This window comes from Vespula pensylvanica, chromosome 8, assembly GCF_014466175.1.
Source record: "Vespula pensylvanica isolate Volc-1 chromosome 8, ASM1446617v1, whole genome shotgun sequence".
NCBI lineage: Eukaryota > Metazoa > Arthropoda > Insecta > Hymenoptera > Vespidae > Vespula > Vespula pensylvanica.
Window position 1 is genome coordinate 5,989,069 of NC_057692.1, and position 20,139 is coordinate 6,009,207.

A 20,139-nucleotide genomic window follows, 5' to 3' on the forward strand; every position below is an offset into this window, starting at 1 on the left:
CGAACGGAAACGCGTTATATCAACTTCCGAACGCTTTAGCGTCGCCATTAACGGCACTTTGCACGGCATAGATCCCACAAGAAGATTCTAAACGTTTTGCGGTTTTCCATACTACGTAATCTTCGTATTACCGCAAAGATGTCTTTTAATAAGTTTAGATCAAAACCATTTAAATTCCTCTTGCTTTTTACGAGCTTCGTAGAACGTACAACGTTCACACAGATGATCTCGAAACATTAAAGAGAAATCGTATTCGATCTGATACTTTGTTTTCTTTTTCTCATTTTATTTTTAACTCATCGACGTAATCTTTGCTCGTTACGAACAAATCGCTTCGAATTCTCATTTGTAACAGGGGAAACGATTATTCGAATCGATAGAAACATCAAATTAAAATAATCGCTACGTTCTTCACGCGATAAAACATTTCCAATAATCGTTATTCGTAATAGAATTAAAAATCTCTACTATAAAAAGTTTTTCGAATAACAGCAAAGCAACGACGTTGAAAATCTATATCACTTTCCAGGTAAAGGATCGATTAATATTTTATGTAGCAATTACGAGCATAATCCAATTTGAAATTTATTACCAACAAATTGAATTAAAAACTCTCTGAATATATGATTACTTGTTCGTAAGGGTTCATTTGTAGCGAAAAGCGTTATATAAATTGTATCGCTTAACGACGACATTTACAAACAAATGAGAGAACGCAATGGAGCAGTTAAAAAATTATCGATCGTTGCATTAACCAAAATTACAGTAATAAGATACCACTGCAATATTCCTCATCACGTTCTAAACTATGACGAAATAATTTGCTACAAGTCGAATTAATATTAAGATCAATAAAATAATGATAATGAAGAGAAATTACAGTTAAATGAAAAAGAAAAGAAATAACATCCTATTACACGGTTATCATATTTATATTTATATTCTAATCGATAAATACCTTTTCTATTCGATACATTAAACAATATCACGTAGGATAAAAATTTTAATCGAAATTAATCGCATACGTAAAAGATATAATCGCTGCTACTGTTTCGATAGGGATAAGAAAGATACGGGCTAATAAGATTGTTTCTAACAACAGCAATACTAAATGGAGAAGTTTAACGAAGCTTCACAAAGTTCAATGAAGCTCATCGAGGTATGTATCTTCGGTATATATACTTGGTTTCATTCGATACAATACAGCACACTTATTTACGAAAGCCAAGAAGATCGATGAGGAAAAGTCGAAGAAAGATTTTCGCTGCGTCGAGCATCGATAAGGAGCGATCCTTTACGGCGACTTTCTTTCTTGCTCCAAAGCCACCGCGTGATCCTAGTTTATAAGCTATAAATCACGTCTCAGCCCTGCTACGGGTTACGGTGTCCGTCGAGAGGAAGAAAATAAAGCACAGCTCATGGCAGAATTTAGCGAGCCTTTAATCGTTAATCCGTTCCTCTATATTGCTCCGATAGATTACAGGATAGAGAACGTGCGCTCGACAAGTTTTGCGAAAAACTTTCGAATCTCCCAATGGAATTAATGATGGATTGAGAAACTTAATGCCAACAAATACATATATCGAATAAATGAATAGGTTGATAAGACGAGTTACATACATATGTATATATAAAATATATATAATATATAATATATGTGGATGTATAAAATATAATATATAATATATATGCGTATATAAAAAGTATACATACATATATAAAATAAAACCTAAAATTATGTGTATATATTATGTGTTCATTTAGTATGTGTTTATCAAAATTTTTTCCTCCGTAAATTTTCTTCTCACTTTCTTCGTATCACACTATATATGAGAGAAATATATAATTTATTAAATTAAAAAGTAAAAACAAAGATTGATGATCTTGGTACTTCGAAAGAAGTAATCGTAGAATTTTAATGAAGAATTAGCTATGAATCTCTTTTTTCTTTTTATTTCTCTTTCTCTTCCTCTTTCTCTCTTCCCCTCAAAGACAAAGGTCTCTACCTTGAAAATTACGAAGAAAGCGCACGCGTTTGTCCGTAGAGAGAAATATCGTCCGGACGAGTCGGTGGCGATTCATTTTTAACAACTTCACTTTTGTTAACTCGAGTATCGTTTCTCTCGTACGGAACGTTAAAAAAAAAAAAAAATCCAGTCTACATTCGCCGTACTTCCTTATCAACGATATATCGTAATGGTTAACTCGAAATCCGAGTTGTAAATTAAAGATTAAAAAACTCTCCGATGATTAACAAAGAACGAAACAAATTCTACTTATATGCCAGTGCAATTTTAACGAGATATCATATTTACGGGTATAACTACGAATAAATAATTATCCAGAAATAATTTCTATGTATTATTTATAAAACCCATGTATATCATATAACAACATGCATATCAAATATAACACCAATGAATTATATACGAGTAAAGAGACCTCCTCTCTTAATGTTCTGACAATGCGTTAATACGAGTTTAAAATTAAACGTAACGTCTGCTCGCCACTGAAAATGAGATTTACAGAACAGCTCATTAAGGGTTCTCACGTTCCTATCCAATACAATTATACCATAAAATTAAAAAGTATTTTATAGGATATTAATAAGAATAATATCTGGTATTACCAAGAATGGTAGATATAGATATAGATGATATCTTAAAATGGATCTAAAACTCTCTAGAATACTCTTTATCACTCAACGATATTTACGATCACGATTTGAACGAATAGCTCGAGGATCCAAGGATACTACGATTTTCTAGCATTACGAAAGGCGAACGGCATCCACAGAGACGGTGAGCCCCGGAGTCGAGAGTATTATTCGACTTATTACTTTCGGCCGATCGAACCAGCCTCACACTTTATTTCCGTCTATGGCTATCGTAGGTCAGCCCGTAGGATGTAGGATTCGTGGGATGAGCCAATAAACTCGGTGCAACTACTAAAGTTCAGGACAGGGCTACTGAATGGCGATTCGCGGATTGAGTTTTCAGGTATATCTGCTATTGGAGTCTCTCTCTCTATTTCTCTCTCTCTCTCTCTCTCTCTCTCTCTCGTTCTCTCTCTCTCTCTCTTGTACTTTCTGTGCCTTGAAACTCGCCTCGGAACTCGGTTAAAGTCGACAGCCGATAAGGGAGAATCTCTCTCTCATTCTCTCTCTCTCTCTCTCTCTCTCTCTCTCTCATTCTGTCTCTCTCTCGTACTCACACACACATTCACATACACACACATATATACATACAACCAGACAAACTCTTTCGGACATTGTTAAACTTTGAAACGTGATAAATCCGAGCGAGTCACCCTCTCCTCTTTTCTGATATACGAGCCTTGCTTCTTACTCCTTCGTCTTCTTTTCCAAGCTAAATACGTACCTATTACAAGTCTACTATTTAAGTAGAGCTTCGTTTCTTTCAAACGAAGACATTCTTAGTATATATATATTTTTTTATCTTTTTTTCTTTCTTTCTTCTTTCTTCGCAACTCTATCAAAACAAGTCTCTCTTACTTTTTACGAGATTAACGAACACATCCGTCAGTACGTGTTTTTTGTATCAGGGAAAAAAAAATTGTCTTGGGTAAATCTAAACGAAAGGACAAGTCGAACAGCTCGGGAGGTCTTATCGAGAGAATTGCGTTAATTTTGTATCACGAAGAGTTGAAGTACGTTTTGTAAAAGTCAACGATGTCGAAGTCTCTGTTTAGTGAATTATCGAGAAACATAAAAGAGAAAAATGAAGGACGAGTGTTGTCGCTACAAAGATGGTAAAAGTTTAATCCGATTTCCTAAGGGTACTGTCAACCAACTTGAAGGTTACCAATGTCATTCAATTTGCATAGCGGAGTAATTCAATGCATATTTACAAATACGAAAGTCCTTTCAAGAGAGAAAAGGAAAGAGAAAGAGAGAGAAAGAGAAAGAGAAAACAAAGGAAAAGATATCTATCTTTCTTCGTGTTTCACGATACTTAAGTATACTTTACGACCTCGAACTTACGAATAAAAGCACATTTTTTTATTAAATACGATAATGCTGGCTTGCAATAGAAATAGTATGAAACGTGTTCAAGGCTTTACGCCATTTTCTGCTTGAAGTGTATATGACTTCAGGTGCGGACAAAGTATTAACTACGCAAAAGCGTGATAGGGGAAATATTGTTTTCCCACTATGAAAACTTGTTCTCACTGCGTCAGTGATAAGTTTGCCTAAGTAATAAACTTCTCACGTAACCTAACAATTGGATTAGTGTGCGACAAATATTTTTGTATGTAATAAAAATAGTGTTACATTTAACAAAAGCAAGCGAAGAACATGTGCTGATCATATTTCTCTGAAGATAGATCACTTGATCAAGTGTGTTGATACATGTCTTCATGGACATTAGAAATTCGTGAAGTTATTAAATTAAACGTAAGTATCCAGCTATTGTAACCATACGTTAAAAAGGACTTTTTTCTTTCTATATACAATGAAAAAAAATTTCAGAAACTTCCATATAATAATCTAAATCAATATGAGATCAAGCTGAGCAACTTTCTCGAGGATGAATGTATCTAGCCTAAAAAAAAAAAAAAAAAAAAAAAGAAGGAACAAGAAAAGAAAAAGAAAACCTTCTAACTATGAAAGTCCTTTTTTAATAAAGCTCGATCCAACCTTTTTCATAAAAAAAAAAACCTTTTTCAAGAAAGCCCTAGAAAAGTCTTCCTGGATAAAATAAGAAATCTAGAGGATGCAATAGAACGCGTGCGAACTTGGAAACAAAGAAAGTGATAACGAGAGATGGGCATCTTGAAAATCGTCTTATCCAAGCAAAATTGAAATATTTAAATCGAACTCGATTTAAGGAAAGTGATTTGCTTAAGGGCCTCTTCCAAGGGCCTCATACAAAAGTTTCACGCTATAAATATTGTATAAAGAAAAATTAAGAAAGAAAAATAAAAAGAATATGTTTTTGTTTCTCTATGACATATTATACTTATGACATACTATTTTCACTTCAAACTCATTCATTTTATTCAAATGATTATTTCATTGAGACTGTATATTTCATAGACTGACATTATAATACAAAAACGTGAGACTGACATTATAATGCAAATAATTTTAACCTCAGGGAACTGGAAATTGCAACTTGGGAAAACATTTAATGAGATTATTTATCAATAAAATAAAATTTAATAAAATGAATAAAATTGTCATTGGCAACAGTGATTAACGTAAATTAAGTATAACACGTGTTATATATAATTATCTATTATCACATATTATATGTAATTATCTTATTATATATACTTATAATTATATATAATTACTATACATAATTATAATAAGTTTTATAATAATTATAATATAAAAAATTATATATAATTCTAAAACTATATTGTACGGTTTGTCGTAATTTGAATTCTAGATTTGTGGACACAGAAGGGAACTGAGCAAATAATGAAAAAACTTTTCTTTATTTCTCTATATATTCATAGTTATTACGTTTCTTTGTATTAAAAATATAATCCAATTTAAAGTTAATTAAATCAAAAAATTGCTATTTTTGTATCACTCACATACATATATATGTATAAAAAAAATTAGTATTTCTCATTGGAACGGGATAGAACCTAATGGTAACATATTGAGTTTCTTTGATTCGTATGAATTTAATAACTAAATTTCTTCGTTATATTGTGTATGATTATAGTCATGCTCTAAAATAGAATAATGAAAACAAAATTATTCAAGTAAACAAATATTATTGTTATAATAAAAAATCATTGAACTGACTCTACTTCGCGACTGTATGTACTATTCTCTAAATATTATTTAATTATATTCTACATACATCATATAGTTTTTAAATGAATGTAAAATATTCAAAAGTAATTAATTATTTAAGTTTAGCCGTATGTAAAGAGAGAATTTCAATGTTTAGTGAATGAAATGTAAAACAATATTGACTTGATAATTTCGAGCTATTCATTTTTAACATAAGTAGCAGACGAGTTTATATTTTATATGTATTAAAATTTTAAAAGAAAATTAACATGTGTTATGAGCTGCGCAATGCTTAAATAAATATATTCCTTAAATATTAATTAATTATATTCTATGTAGATCATACATCGTTTAAATGAACGTAAAATAATTTGTTAGATGTACGAGTATAAATGGAAAGGGCTGATATATGTACTTACTCGTTGAAATACGAGAAGTAACTGATTTAACAATTGTCAAAGTCATATGTCTCCTCGTTTTTATTATTTACATCAATGGCCATAACTGGAACGGACTTCCATTAATTAACGAATGGACATTTATTTTAAACTTATCGTCATTAATTATACAAGTAATCTCGTTAATTATTTTCTAAATATTATAGTATGAAATTCGAGGAAACATCATTGACGACTGATACGTATAATATCGTTTTATAATATAATCAATCGGATCATTTACTTGTTAAATTTGAACTTACAACGAGAATCAGAATAAGAATAAAAATTTGAATAAAAATAATGTTAGTGTGAATAAATAGAAAAAGAAAGGAAGTATGAGATTATTCCAATAATTTTCTTTCTTTTTTTTTTTTTTTTCTTTTAAAATTTATATAATAATGTGGATTTTTGTATCACATTTATTTTCGAGATAATTAATCGAGATAATGTCAGCGTTTAAAAGTCGTCTTAAAAGAAATAATTAAAGTAATTCAAATAAATATTTTAATTTTAAAAATAAGAAAAATGTACGTATGAAATTACAAAAGATTAATTAGCATACGTATAAAACGGAAAAGGTATTAACTATTGTTTCAAATATAATATAGTGATACTTATTGTATAGGATTACTCTGAATAGGAATCCCATGTTTTTAATAGTCAATATTGCATGGGTATCATTGAATCTTCAAGCAATCCGAACTAATCATCCGTTTAATTAATTAATGTTATAGGATATGCTATCTAGCATTTATTAACGAACTTTTTTTTATACATTCGATTGATATCTCGATCGAAAAAAAGCAGTTCGTTAAAAATTTATTATCGATTGAGGAACGTTCAATGGCATACGAATTCAAATGCGATTTCAATCGAATCCGAGCTAAAAATAAATATTAGTCTAAAAAAAAACGTCGATATATTATATTGAAAATATTTGACTCTAATTAGAGACAACACTTGAAAAATATTAAAAAAGAGAAATTCAAATTGCTCGTCAACCTTTTTGAAAAAAACGAATGTTACGACACAGTTGCATATATGATCGTCATATAAAATATATTCGTATATTTTTATAAATTGAATCACCTCAAACCCATTAGTCTCTGATGCATGTTATATTCGATACTCGTAAATATTATAACAAAGAAAGAAAAGACAAAAATAATGCAGGAAACAGAATACTAAAAAAACAAAAAATAAATCATATTAATAAAGAGAAAGAGAGAGAGAGAGAAAGTATATAGAATGTTATTATTTATAATATAAAAATTGGAAATGAAACTTGTATATACTATTCTTTACATGTTTCATACAGCTACGATTACAAATTATTATTTTTTGTTAAATTTTCAACGTACATTATTTTTTTCTTTTCTTTTTTTCTAATTTTGTCATGATTGATAATCACGTTTTTAATGATACAAAAATTATTTCAAAATTAATAGAAGAGATAGAGAGATAGGAAGAATGAAAAAAAAGAAATGTTTCATTACGCCCACGGCATATCGACTTTATTAGTATCGGAAATTGTTCCTTTGTAATACGATCATATCGTTGAAAAGCCCTTATTCCAATAAACTCGACCACAGTTTTACATCCAACAATCATAACGTGATATTGCATCGCTCGAATGTAACTTTCTAAAAGCCGCTCGACTTTTCAATCCTTTTCCGCAAGCATCAATCTAAAAGGAACTTTCGACGGAAAAAGAATTCCAATTAATCGGCTCAAATCAATTAAATCGCTGACGCATGTTACATACAATACTCATAAATATTATTACAACAAAAAAGCAAAAGTAAAAATTGTGCATTAAAAAAAAAAAAAAAAAAAAAAAAAAACAAAAAGAAAAGAAAAGAAAAGAAACAAAAAAAAGTAGAATACAGAAAATTAAATAAATGGAAATCTTTTATTTCTGACGTCAAAAATATTTGCGATATTTGAGTGGTCTCGTATCTATTTGTTGTTTACTCTTTGTTATTACACGTATATCCGCTAAAACTTGCATATTTTTCTTTTCCTTCTTTTTTTTTTTTAATCGCTTAAAAGAAAGAGAAACGAAATATAAAACCATTTATATGAAAAAAAAAAAGAAAAGAAAAGAAGAAAAGAAAAAGAAAAATAAGAAAAACAAAGAAGCGGAGAGAGAAAAGCAAATAAGAAGGGAATGGAAAAGACATAAATCGAAGGAGGAAAAGAAGAAGGGTAAAAAAGGGATGAAATTTATTTAACGCTTCGGTGAATCAACTGCCGTTAACGCTGAGGAGTGCCATAGGAAGCAAATTTTGAGTCGTATCGCTCGATATATCTTTCAGCTAGTGCCGAGACAGTGGCTATCAGTCACGAAACCCTCGTCTATCTCATCCTAACCATCCCACAACCACCCTATCGTTCCACCTCTTATCCTTGATACTCATCCACCCGTCTGGTTCCACTACAATTTTATGGATCATCAATCACCGATGCAACGCCGATCCAACGTTAACGCAAAACTTTTTCCGAAAAGACGCTGGTAGGAAAACATCCGGGCGAATTATTGGGGAAAACTGCGACCGCATTGTCGGAGCTGTTCTCTGCATCGAGGTTTCAAAAATAAAAGAAAGAGAGAGAAAACGAGAGAGAGAGGAAAAAGAGAGAGAAAGAGAGAGACACACATAATTTATTTCCATGAGTTTTGACAAACTCTCCTAGGTCGTAGTAACGAAAGAATTACAAGGTAGTAGGAAAAAACGTAGAATAAAAAGAAAATACACGGTACGAAGTAATACATATGTAACTGTATACATATACCTATATACTGTGTTTCAAAAAAAAAAGGATATATATATATATATATATATATATATACCTATGTACAAATGTTTCAAAATATGTGGACATAACTTCTGGGGAAGTTTCAGTACGCTAAAATAAAGAAAAAAAAATTGATATAAGCGTATCCCCGATATAAACTTGTTTCCAAATTATAGCTGTTTTTATCTTTTAACTTTAGCGACTGCTTGCTTCGAATATTTATAAGATTAATTAGAATGGAATATTTAATTTTTGATAAAGATCGATATTGAAGATTTTTCAGAAAGCAATTTCAAAATCATTTTTCTCACGCATATTTCGAATACTCTTTCAATGAAATGAGAAATCTCTGGCGAACATCATTTCTACTACATAACTGTACATTCGCAGAAAAAAAAAAAAAAGAAAAAGTAAAAAGAGGGAAAAAAAGAAAATTCTTGCAATATCAACGACGAATATCGTTTCCATATTACCGATACTTCGCTCATATACGTGCGTATGTCATAGATATTATACGTATATACATATGTATAAAACGACAGAGAAAAATATAGATAAAATTTGTAATTGAAAATTGACGAAGCCATTTGCTTGTCCGGCTGAAAAATTTCAGAAGCACGCACCTTCGGGCGACGTGACGTATCAATGGTAAATATAATACAAAATATTCGCCAGTCTAGTTCAGAAACATTACCATAGCAATATATTTCAATACTTTATGTATCGTAGTTCTTTGAAGATAGTAAAGATATATCAGTGTTCATAGTTGTTGTTTCTCTGCGTGTACGTACGATTCGCTCTATTCCTTCTTGATATCTTGATCAAAGACTCTGAAACGATCTTTGCAATCGTCTCTCCTTTTTATCCTTCATCGATGAGAAGAGGAACGTATCAAAAGTATCGAATGCATCGAATTCAGTTCAAAGCTTCTCTTCTACGAACATGGAGAATGTACATATATTCTTTGCACGCAAACTAATCCGATTTCGATATATTAAACCTCACGTATTTTCCCTTTTGGATATTATGAATAACAGATATCTGTAATATTAAGAGAAACGTAAAAACAAATTTTGGGAAAACACGCTAACGAAAACCGGTTGCCGTTTATCCTCTTCTAATCGCGATAGCGAGTCTCGCTAGACCCCTAACGAAATGTTTATCTTAAGTGGATATCGTTGATTGGATTCCCGATCGGATGTAATATTCGCTTTCCGAACGACTATGGATGGTTTTGAACGAATCGTAGAACGTTACTATTGTCCGATATCCGAAAAAATAAACGTTACAGTTCGGCGTTTTTCGAAAATTCGCAGGAGATGTTCTACGAGCGCAGGGCTTATCGAGCGGACGCAGCTGCCATCGATAGATATATATTTCTGGACAAATTCACCGTGATAGTAGATGAATTTCGAGCGAACTGCCCGTCCCAAGTCTCGTCGACGAGCTCGATCCAAATAACGCGCGATTACTGTTAAATCCAACGACACGACAAATCAGTTGCTAAAACCTCTAGCGATAAGTTGCTAAAAGAATACTTTCGTTCGAACGATTGTGTGTGTATGTGTATATATATATATTTACTTTTATATATATATATATATATATATATATATATATATGTATGTATATGTATAATCCTTGTAATAAAAAGAAACTGTTTGAAACTTAACGATCCAGGAATAATTTAGAAATATAACTATTAACACTTAATGTAAAAGATTAATGAACACACGTGATTATACATATTACAATTACATATTATACATATTACGTGATCATACAAATTAATTAATTATACATCTATTTATATAACAAATAAAATGAAACGATACCGTTAGAAAATCAAAGACATAAATATCTGAAAGTATCAAGGAAAGAAAATACAAAGAATAGAAATGAAAGAAAAACTATAAAATCCTAGAAAATTTCTACGGGGTGGTATCTGGCTTACAGGACGTTTATAAGACAAATATCATTTTTATCGGAATTCGAGAAAATTCCACGGTGTGGCTTCGCGTGAATTATCGCGGCCGTACAAAGGTGCACAGAGGATCGGACAGTGAAAAATGAGAGGACGTATTTGCAATATTCGATCAATAAGTTACACGGCTCATAGGTGGTGGTCGTTCAGTAGGAGGGCACCCTTTTGGATTGAACTCGGTTCGGCCGACACTCTGCGGCCACGACGGCGGCCGCATCGACGGCCACACGTAGTCCGTGTCAGGATTGTACGCTCGAATTTTATATCCCCGCAATGACCAGGCACGTTCCCTGTTCAACCATCTTCTTTTCTTTTTCTTTTTTCTCTCTCTCTCTCTCTCTCTCTCTCTAACATACATGACACTCAAATCACTCGAACCAACCGATCGATAGAAAATTTTACTCTTTGCGGTTTCCTCTTTCAAAGAGATCACTCACATCGTTCACCACATCCTTTTTTTTTCTTCTTCTCCTAGAGAAGCATTTGAAAAATTGGCTATCTTTTGTGAGATAAAAGAAACCGACTTGCCCGTGTCCATGACAATCGAACGAATTCGACGATACTCGTGGAAAATAGAAAAGTGTTATCATTTTTATTATATAAAACGAACATTGAGCGAAATCTGAATCCTTGTCTTTCTTTTTTCTTTTTTCTTTTCTTTTTTTTTCCTTTTCTTTTATTTATTTATTCATTATCGTTTTCACAGAGGCACGTGCAAGGATAAACGGAACCTCGGATATTTACGTCAAAACTGGCAGTCTATTGACATTAACCTGTCTGATGTCCCAAGGACCTCATCATTTGGGTACAGTCGCTTGGTATCGTGGTAACCATGCTGTAGTTACGTCTCCGCGATTAGAAAACGACGTCAACGCGGAGCCACGTATTACAGTTGAAACGGAATGGAGCGACGCTCTTACATCAAGGTAAAACTTTTTGTGTTCTTTCACCCTCCTACATTTGCCATTGAACAACCTTCAACAACGAAACGTCATATGATCGATCTTAAATAGAGACCCGATTTTAATGATACCGTCGCTCTTTCTAATTGATACCCTCGATAGTTAGTAATTATTGAGATTGTGTTCACATTCTCCTGAAAGGGTCGTTAAAAATTACACGGTATCGTCGACAAACAACAAATAATACTCCGAGCCGTAAAAATGTTGCTTTTATTAATGAAACAGATCCGATCGAATTTTATTTTCGTTTCTAAAAGAAAAAATTATATATATCAGACTTTGATAGGTATATATACGTATCCGATCGATACACGATATGTATATGTATATATCTACGTATTAACAAATTTATCTTTGACTATGAATTGACGATTAATTTTGTCTCGACAAAAAAAAAAAAAGAAATAAAATAAAATAATACAAACGTACGTATATGATAAATGAGTTATTTAAACGTTACGTGGCATTATGTTTCCATAGTAACCAGAATTCAACAAAAATTTGAATATAAAGAGTGCGTTTCGAGATTTCCGTTTGACAAAACTCAAAAATCATGCGCCGTCTCTCACGAATATCTCGTGTATCTGGCTTAGTATTTCTGAAAAAGGATATACCTAACGGCGTAACGGAATTGCGCGGGAAAAAAGGATACGATACAAAGAGTCTTTCAATCGCGTCGACGTAAAATCCGCGACGGTGGAACGCGATAGGCGGTTTCTCGTATATCGTTCGACGGCTTTGCGATATGGGTTATAACTCTGCTCGTAGATATCGCTGTGAGAGCGGGAAAAAAAATGTTCCAATTTAAGAGCAACGCCAGGTATGCAGATGAAAATCAGTCACGGTGAAACGATCGAGCAATACGCGCATGCTCGTTGAAACGATATTTCATTCGATCTCGAAAATCGCGGCTTTGGGTCAGATTAATTGCTCTCTCTCTCTCTCTCTCTCTCTCTCTCTCTTTCTTGATACGTATGACAATTTCAATAACGCTACAAACTATGCTATAATTTAATACTCATTTCTCACTTATTCGTTGCATTTTTCGTAAGATAATAAATCACGGTATCAGATATAGATCTTTCCAAAAGATTTTAAAAATCCTTTAAGATATATTCATTTCGTTAGATAAGAACAGAAATTTCATAGACAAAAACAGAAAGTTTTATTTCGAAAAACGATCGATATCGTTTCGAGTGATATAAAAGATGTTTCTCCTTTTATGACATAAAAAGATGAATAAAAATAATTGTATAAACTTTTAGAATATTTCTACGAATATCAAACTAAAGAATATGCTCCGATAGAATTCTTATTTATTATTATTCAATAAAATTTCATAGAATTATGATTAATCGTTGTACATTACATTATTTCAGAATTAAATTTTGTCTTGTTCCATCGCAAATTCCTCTCATGTTATAAAAAAAAAAAAATGAACGTATGTTACTCGCTATTTGAAATATACTTATTTGAAATGTAAACGATATCGAACTATATATAGATAAAAGAAATGATTAGAATGATAAAAGATTATTTGATAATTTAGAGAGTATGCGTGTCAGGAGAATACTCAATGATATAGCTTGTATCTCTGGTATCTGAGAGAGAGAGAGAGAGAGAGAGAGAGAACAACAGTGTCCTTTGTCAGGTGCGTCGCGCACCGTGAAGATGCATCAGGCATGCTCTGCATTTTAGGTAGCCTCTTGTTGAAGAGAGAGAGAGAAAGAGAGAGAGAGAGAGAGAGAGAGAGAGAGAGAGGGTTAGCTCCTCTCATCGTATACCCGAGCTAGATACTCTCTAGCTAGTTTCTCGCTTCTCTAGGCTAGAATATCGTTGGGCACATTACGACCGACCACGTTCCACGTACGTAGTACATACGTACGACATACATACGTATACGTTGTACATCTGTTTTTGGACGTGATTGACGATTGTCACGAGGCGCGATGCCGCTTACACGTGGACGAATTTACGAGCTCTTGTTCAAGAACCGAATTAATTTCCTCTCACTCTGTCTATCTCTGTCAAAACAAACAAACTTATATTTATTTTTCATTTGGTCGATGTCGAAATAAATTAATAAATGCGTTCGGAAATAAATATACTTTATTATTATTAGGAAATAAACCGTATTTGAATTTACATCTCCTTTTTAAGATATTATGTTTCGAGGGAAAAGTGGAAAGAGTCATTTTCTTTTTCTAAAATTTATTTCAAATATATCACAGTATCAATCTGTAATTTTATCTCAATGTACAAAGAGCAAACGGTATAATCTGAAAAGATTGTTATTAGTCTCCAGAGAGTAGTACATTATAAAGCAATGAAATAAGCTTGGGAGATATAGTTTAACGAATGATCGATCGAGCAAACCACGGAGAATAGTTTTTTTCGAGCAACTAGAACGAGATAACGATCTTTCTCTCTCTCTCTCTCTCTCTTTTTTTTTTTTGTTCTTCTCTGATACGCTTCGATAAATACTCGGAAAATCGTTGAAAATCTTTGAATCTAAAAATTCAACTCTCAAAAATTTCACGAAGATTACTAACATCTCGGAATATTATCGGATTATATTGTATAAGATAGGAACATCCCGATGTTCAGTTCAGATAGAGTTTATCTGATATCGACATCGATTAGTTGTTGCCTTGTCGTCGATGTGTCGCTTTTGAAAAACGACAGGCGAGTTGCGAGAGTTGATTATCGCTCTGGGCTCTCCATTCAAGTACGCGTACCCGTTTGTGCTCATACTTTTCTTCTCCATGCTCTTGGCCACCTAACAGAAGTGACAGCCAGTATCGGTTCTCGAGGCTTTTGAAATACACCGATAAAATGCAACGCCCACGGCTGCGGTTGGAAGTTTAAGATGGACCGGTCGAGACTTCGGGAAAATGGACTTTTTCTTTTTCCTTTTTTCTTTTTCTTTTTCGTTATTTTCTTTTTTTTTTTTGTAGAGAAGGAAAGAAAAGAAACATCGATAACCAAGCCAGTAGCCATTGGTGAACATTTTTAAAATACTTTAGAAAAAGTAAATCGAAAAATCGACAAGAAATCGAAACGATTTCTTCGAACCTTCCAAGTTAATTCTCGCTATTCCTTATCCACTCGTTTTTTCTCTTTTTCATTTTGCTTCTTAAAATTCGAATAAATTTTCCTTCGAACGATCATGGTGTTTCGTTTGAAAAATGGCTTTTTAAAAGCTTTCGAATTTCTAGCTAGAATATATATGTGTGTATATATATATATATATATATATGTGTATATATGTAGAAGTAGAAATACGTGTATTAGTCAGAAATAACGTCGAGTGGAATACTTCAAAGAGAGTTTACATTTTAGAGTGGAACTGATGTTCATCTGATGTTCCTGCTTTCTCCTTTCGCCTTATGTTTCAGATTGAGGATCACTCATGCGAAATTGAGCGACTCCGGGAATTACAGTTGTGTACCCACCTTCGCAAAGAAAGCAAGCGTTACCGTTCACGTTATCAATGGTAAGTTATCAATGTTATTATTACATATATATATATTTTTTTTAATTATTATTTGCTTTGAAAAATCGTTTTTCCTAAATTACTCGAAAATTAGCATAAGTCTTTATTATTCCAAGCGTGAAATGCTTTTCATATAACTTGTCTTCTTGACTAGAGCTATTTCGTTTGGTTTCCTCTATCTCTCTCTCTCTCTCTCTCTCTCTTTCTATCTCTCTCTCTCTCTCTCTCTCTCTCTCTTTCTATCTTCGTGTCGCTTACATCCCATCCCTTGTTCTTAACCATCCCTTATTCTATCCTGTCTAAAGCATGCCCCTATCTTTTATACGTCGTCTTCCTGTCCTTTGCCCTATCTCACCAATGTCTAGAAAGAAAAAGAAATGCAGCTTTATGCTCCGAGGAAAATTTTCGACTAACTTTCTATGACGTTCACGTAGGATACACGATATTACTAATTTCTATGCTATCAGGGTGCTTTCATATTATAAGATACGATCTTCAGAAAAACAAAGACCTTCCCTTAGTGGATATATAATATAATATTACTTAATTTTGATAAATCACGTAAAGAGATCGAAAATAAAGGACTCGTATTTTTCTTTTTTCTTTGTATTATCTCTACAGCCAAATTTATTTCCTCTCTAGAAAAAAACTTGATGTAAGATAAAAGCAACATTATTACTGATATTATTACAATTATATTATACTCAATACGAGTTATATTCAATAGGAGGAAAAAGGAAAAGACATGAAAAATTTCGAATGCAAAGTAATGATTAATCCGTTGACGATAAAATGAAATAAAATTTACAAAATACAGATGCACACGCACATATATATATATATAAGTATGTAACATGAGAGTTGCTACGATTAATTTGGTAACATTTTCTGACCCATCGACGTCGAAGAAAAATACGATGCACGTTCATCCGCTCCTTTAGAGAAGTGGAAGACTCGTCGAACAAGACCAAAAGATAAGGGATGATGAGGTCGCTCAGGAAGAAGTTCGAAAGGTCGAAAGAATCGAATTACGTCTGGGCAGAACGGAGTTGTAACAAAAGAGGGATAATGGCCGGTGGAAAAGCGGTACACTGTTTCGAACAGAGTAAGAGAGGAAGAAACGTAGAGGAGAAAAGAGGGAGATGGTAGATGTTAGAGGAGAAGGAAGGAATAGTCCGCAAATTACAGGCGCTACGCCGCGAGCTTTCGTCTAATTCCTCCTATTTACGGTGATCTTCCATCCGTGAACTAGTTTTGATGAGGGCTGCGCCACTGTGCGTGTGCCTTCAACTCTCTCTCTCTCTCTCTCTCTCTCCCTCTTTCTCTTTCTGATTCAAGAGTAAGGATAGGGCTTTGCCTCTGTCCAAGTGAATCGAACTGGAATACCAACTTCTGAAAAGACGTCTTTCATCTAGCCCTTCGACGTCTTTTCTCCAATGGTATGAAATCTTTTATTTTATTTTCGATGTCCCCTTCTCTCTCCTTTCTCACTCTCACTCTCTCTTCCTCTCTCTTTTCTAATATATCTAATATCTAATATGCTTAAGTGCTGGATACGAATTTATCGGCAATCGTGTTCGTCGATGAGATATTATAATTTATTTTAACTCAGCACGTATAATCTTTCGATCGAAATAAAATATTTTTTTCTCGGATAGATATGTAATTATTCTTCCACGAAGAAATTCTACGAAGAATTCTTGTAACACGTACCTATTTGAAAATTATTTAACACGTCGGACGTTAACAATATCGTGCACGGTTAATTTTCAAGACATTGTTTTATAAAAGTAATTGCTCCTCCTCGGTGGCGCTCTGGCGGAATCGCATGCGGCGACTCGACAATGAAAAATTACAGCCAACGCCAGGCCAAACACGTATTCCATCGTCTTTATCACGATATTACACTTTTAGCCGCGAAATGAACTTTTATGAGTTTAACCACAGAATCCTGTAACTTCGTCGTTTAAAGAGTTTCACGTTTGTTAATAGGATGTATCAGAATTTTTCTTTTATCCTTTTCTTTTCTTCCGGAAAAACTAGTTGATATATTTTCATTAAAGCATTTAACTTTTAACGATCATAGAGATCTTTCTGAATAAAGATAACTCGCTGTAGAATTAATCGATTTTAATTATATTTATAGTCTTTATCAAATGGAAATATTTGGAAAAAATGTTTGTAAAAGTACTCGATGTTTAATTTGTTAAAAGCTTTTTCTTTTTTCTTTTTGTATTTTTTAGAACTACTTCTATAAAGAAACACTATATTTTGTTTAATTATTGATAAACTTTATGTAACAGACGAATATCACCATATTTATATTGAAAAATTCATAGCACTTTGTGCGTTTAGTAAAAAAAAAAATAAAAGAAAAAAAACAAGTTTTAAATACCATCGTGAAAAGTAACAATAACTAGACGAAATAATTCTTTGATAAATCAATCGAAATAGAATGTAATAATGACTAGTTTTAATAATCCTAACTATATTTGAAAATGACTAGAGTCATTAGGATTCGAACGACGTTCCGTTTTGCTTCTATTATCATATCTCATCGATCGTAAAACGAGAAAGTAGGTACTATCGTCGACGAAGCGTAGGAGAAGGAAGAGAGAAAATTCGGTCGCGTTCATCGTTTATTCCGCATTGGTGCATACTCGAATCGCCTAGTAGAAGATTGGAGTACGCAAATGTTTAAAACACTTTTCGCAGAGAAGGCGGTATACATTTTGTACAAAAATTTAAAGGAGAGTATACGAGACCCATAAGGTCACCAGTTCTCTCGTTTCTTTATCTGACTTTTTCTTTTTCTCTGTCTCACTCCCAGCGCATTCACGTTCGAAGATAATGCAGATAAATTCTTCTTGTTTTACAAAAATACCGCAACGTGCATTTTTTACTTTAATTTATTCTTCCTCTCTTAGCTACTTCGACTTGTTCCATTGCATACTCTCTGTTGCATTTTATAAATGGGAAAGGAAAAAAGAGAGAGAGATAGAAGAAAAAGGTATGAGAATTCGAGGATTGTTATAAGAATGATGGCGTCAACATTGAGTATATAATTGTACGGAAAAAGAATAGATAAAAGCATCCTTTATGTCCAGAAATGTGATGGGAGAATAGAACAAGACAAAAAGATAAAGCAGTTGACTCTGTCTATGACATTCTAAAAGCAACACTCTTGAAGACCAATTCACGCTTTACTCGTTTCGCTTTTACGTCTCAGCTACGATCATGCTAAACCATTCACCATTCTATGATTTTCCGATAATATCAAAATATTTAATTAAATATTTGCAATTTGGATTTGTGCTTTACGTCTTTACATCCAGAAAAATGTTTATTCGTTTTCTCTCGTTCGAAGTTCGCACCAAATTCGAATTTTATTTATCGAAATTCTCATGTATGACGTATGTATGTATGTATTTATTTCTTTATTTATTTCTTTTTTTTTTTTTTTTTTTTTTGAATTCACTTATTCAAAAACCTTTTTACCTGGAGTGTTTAAAGTCTTTTAAAAATAACGTAACTTCGACTAGATAAATATTTCTGTAGATATTATTACGCCCTTTTACGAAATCATTTGAAAATGTCTTTTATATATGTAAATTATATTCGATGTACGTTTATGAAAATATTTCAAACGGTTCTTTAATATAAATTTTTTTCCGACATATTTCTCATAAAAAACATTTCGGTGGACGAACAATCTCCTGAATATACTATATTATTCATCCACGCTGGGCTATTTCGTCTACAACTAAATACGCGACATCAATGCATATAAAATCAATACCAATTGACGTATTGGATACAGATATACAAATATTCATCGAAATATTTTTCTCTTGGGCATGTAAAACGGTACCAATTCGTGGTCCATACGGCTTTAAACATTTTTCTTCTTTTTATTTTTTTTTTGTCATTCATATGTTGGAACATGTAATACCTATACTAAAAAGCACTGTATCGCTGTAGTACTGTAGCACTATATCATAGAAATGATATAACGTTCTTTGTTTATACAAATTTTAGCAATTTCGATCTCGAAGAAGAGAAGAAATAGGGAATAATATTCGATTTGAAATAAAAATAATCTGTAGGAATACCAACGGAAACGTTATAATATCGCGATAAAACTTCACAGACAAAGAAAAAAATAATAAAAAAGGAAAAGAAATTAGCATAAGAATGCAGACGCTAATTGCCGTTTAAATAGCGCAGTGGAGAAAGAACTCATTTCGATTTTATTATCCGGGTGCTCTTAAGTACGATGGATTTGTACGATATCTTTCTCTCTCTCCCTCTCTCTTTCTCTCTCTCTCTCTCTCTCTCTTTCTCTCTTTTTCTCTTATTACAGTTTTTTGTTTTTAATAGAAGAAAGGTATAAGTAATTCTTCAAATCCTCGAGATAAAACACGTTTTATCGTACGTGCCAGTCTTTAATTACTTGGAGCGTATATAAAAGGGTAGATTTAATTGCCGACGTTCTTTGGGAACAAGCTCGTGAGAAAAATTATTCTTTTCTATCTCAAGAGAGAAAGAGAGAGGGAGAGAGAGAGAGAGAGAGAGAGAGAGAGAGAGAGAGAGAGAGAGAGAAACTTTAACCACAGCATGTTTTCGCTTTCTTCTTAACGAAGATTTATTAATCGATCAAAACTCACGTTGAACGACGACTACCA

The 20,139-nt window shown here is 32.7% G+C and overlaps 1 protein-coding gene across 1 annotated transcript in view; it reads left to right on the forward strand.

The window, feature by feature from the left end:
* The window catches only part of LOC122631069 (zwei Ig domain protein zig-8-like), a 269,300-nt gene that overhangs the window by 216,501 nt on the left and 32,660 nt on the right, over window positions 1-20,139 (forward strand). The window contains exons 4-5 of the mRNA XM_043816291.1: window positions 11,703-11,922; window positions 15,357-15,454. Coding sequence (XP_043672226.1) covers window positions 11,703-11,922; window positions 15,357-15,454 — 318 coding nt within the window. The remainder of the gene's footprint in view (window positions 1-11,702; window positions 11,923-15,356; window positions 15,455-20,139) is intronic.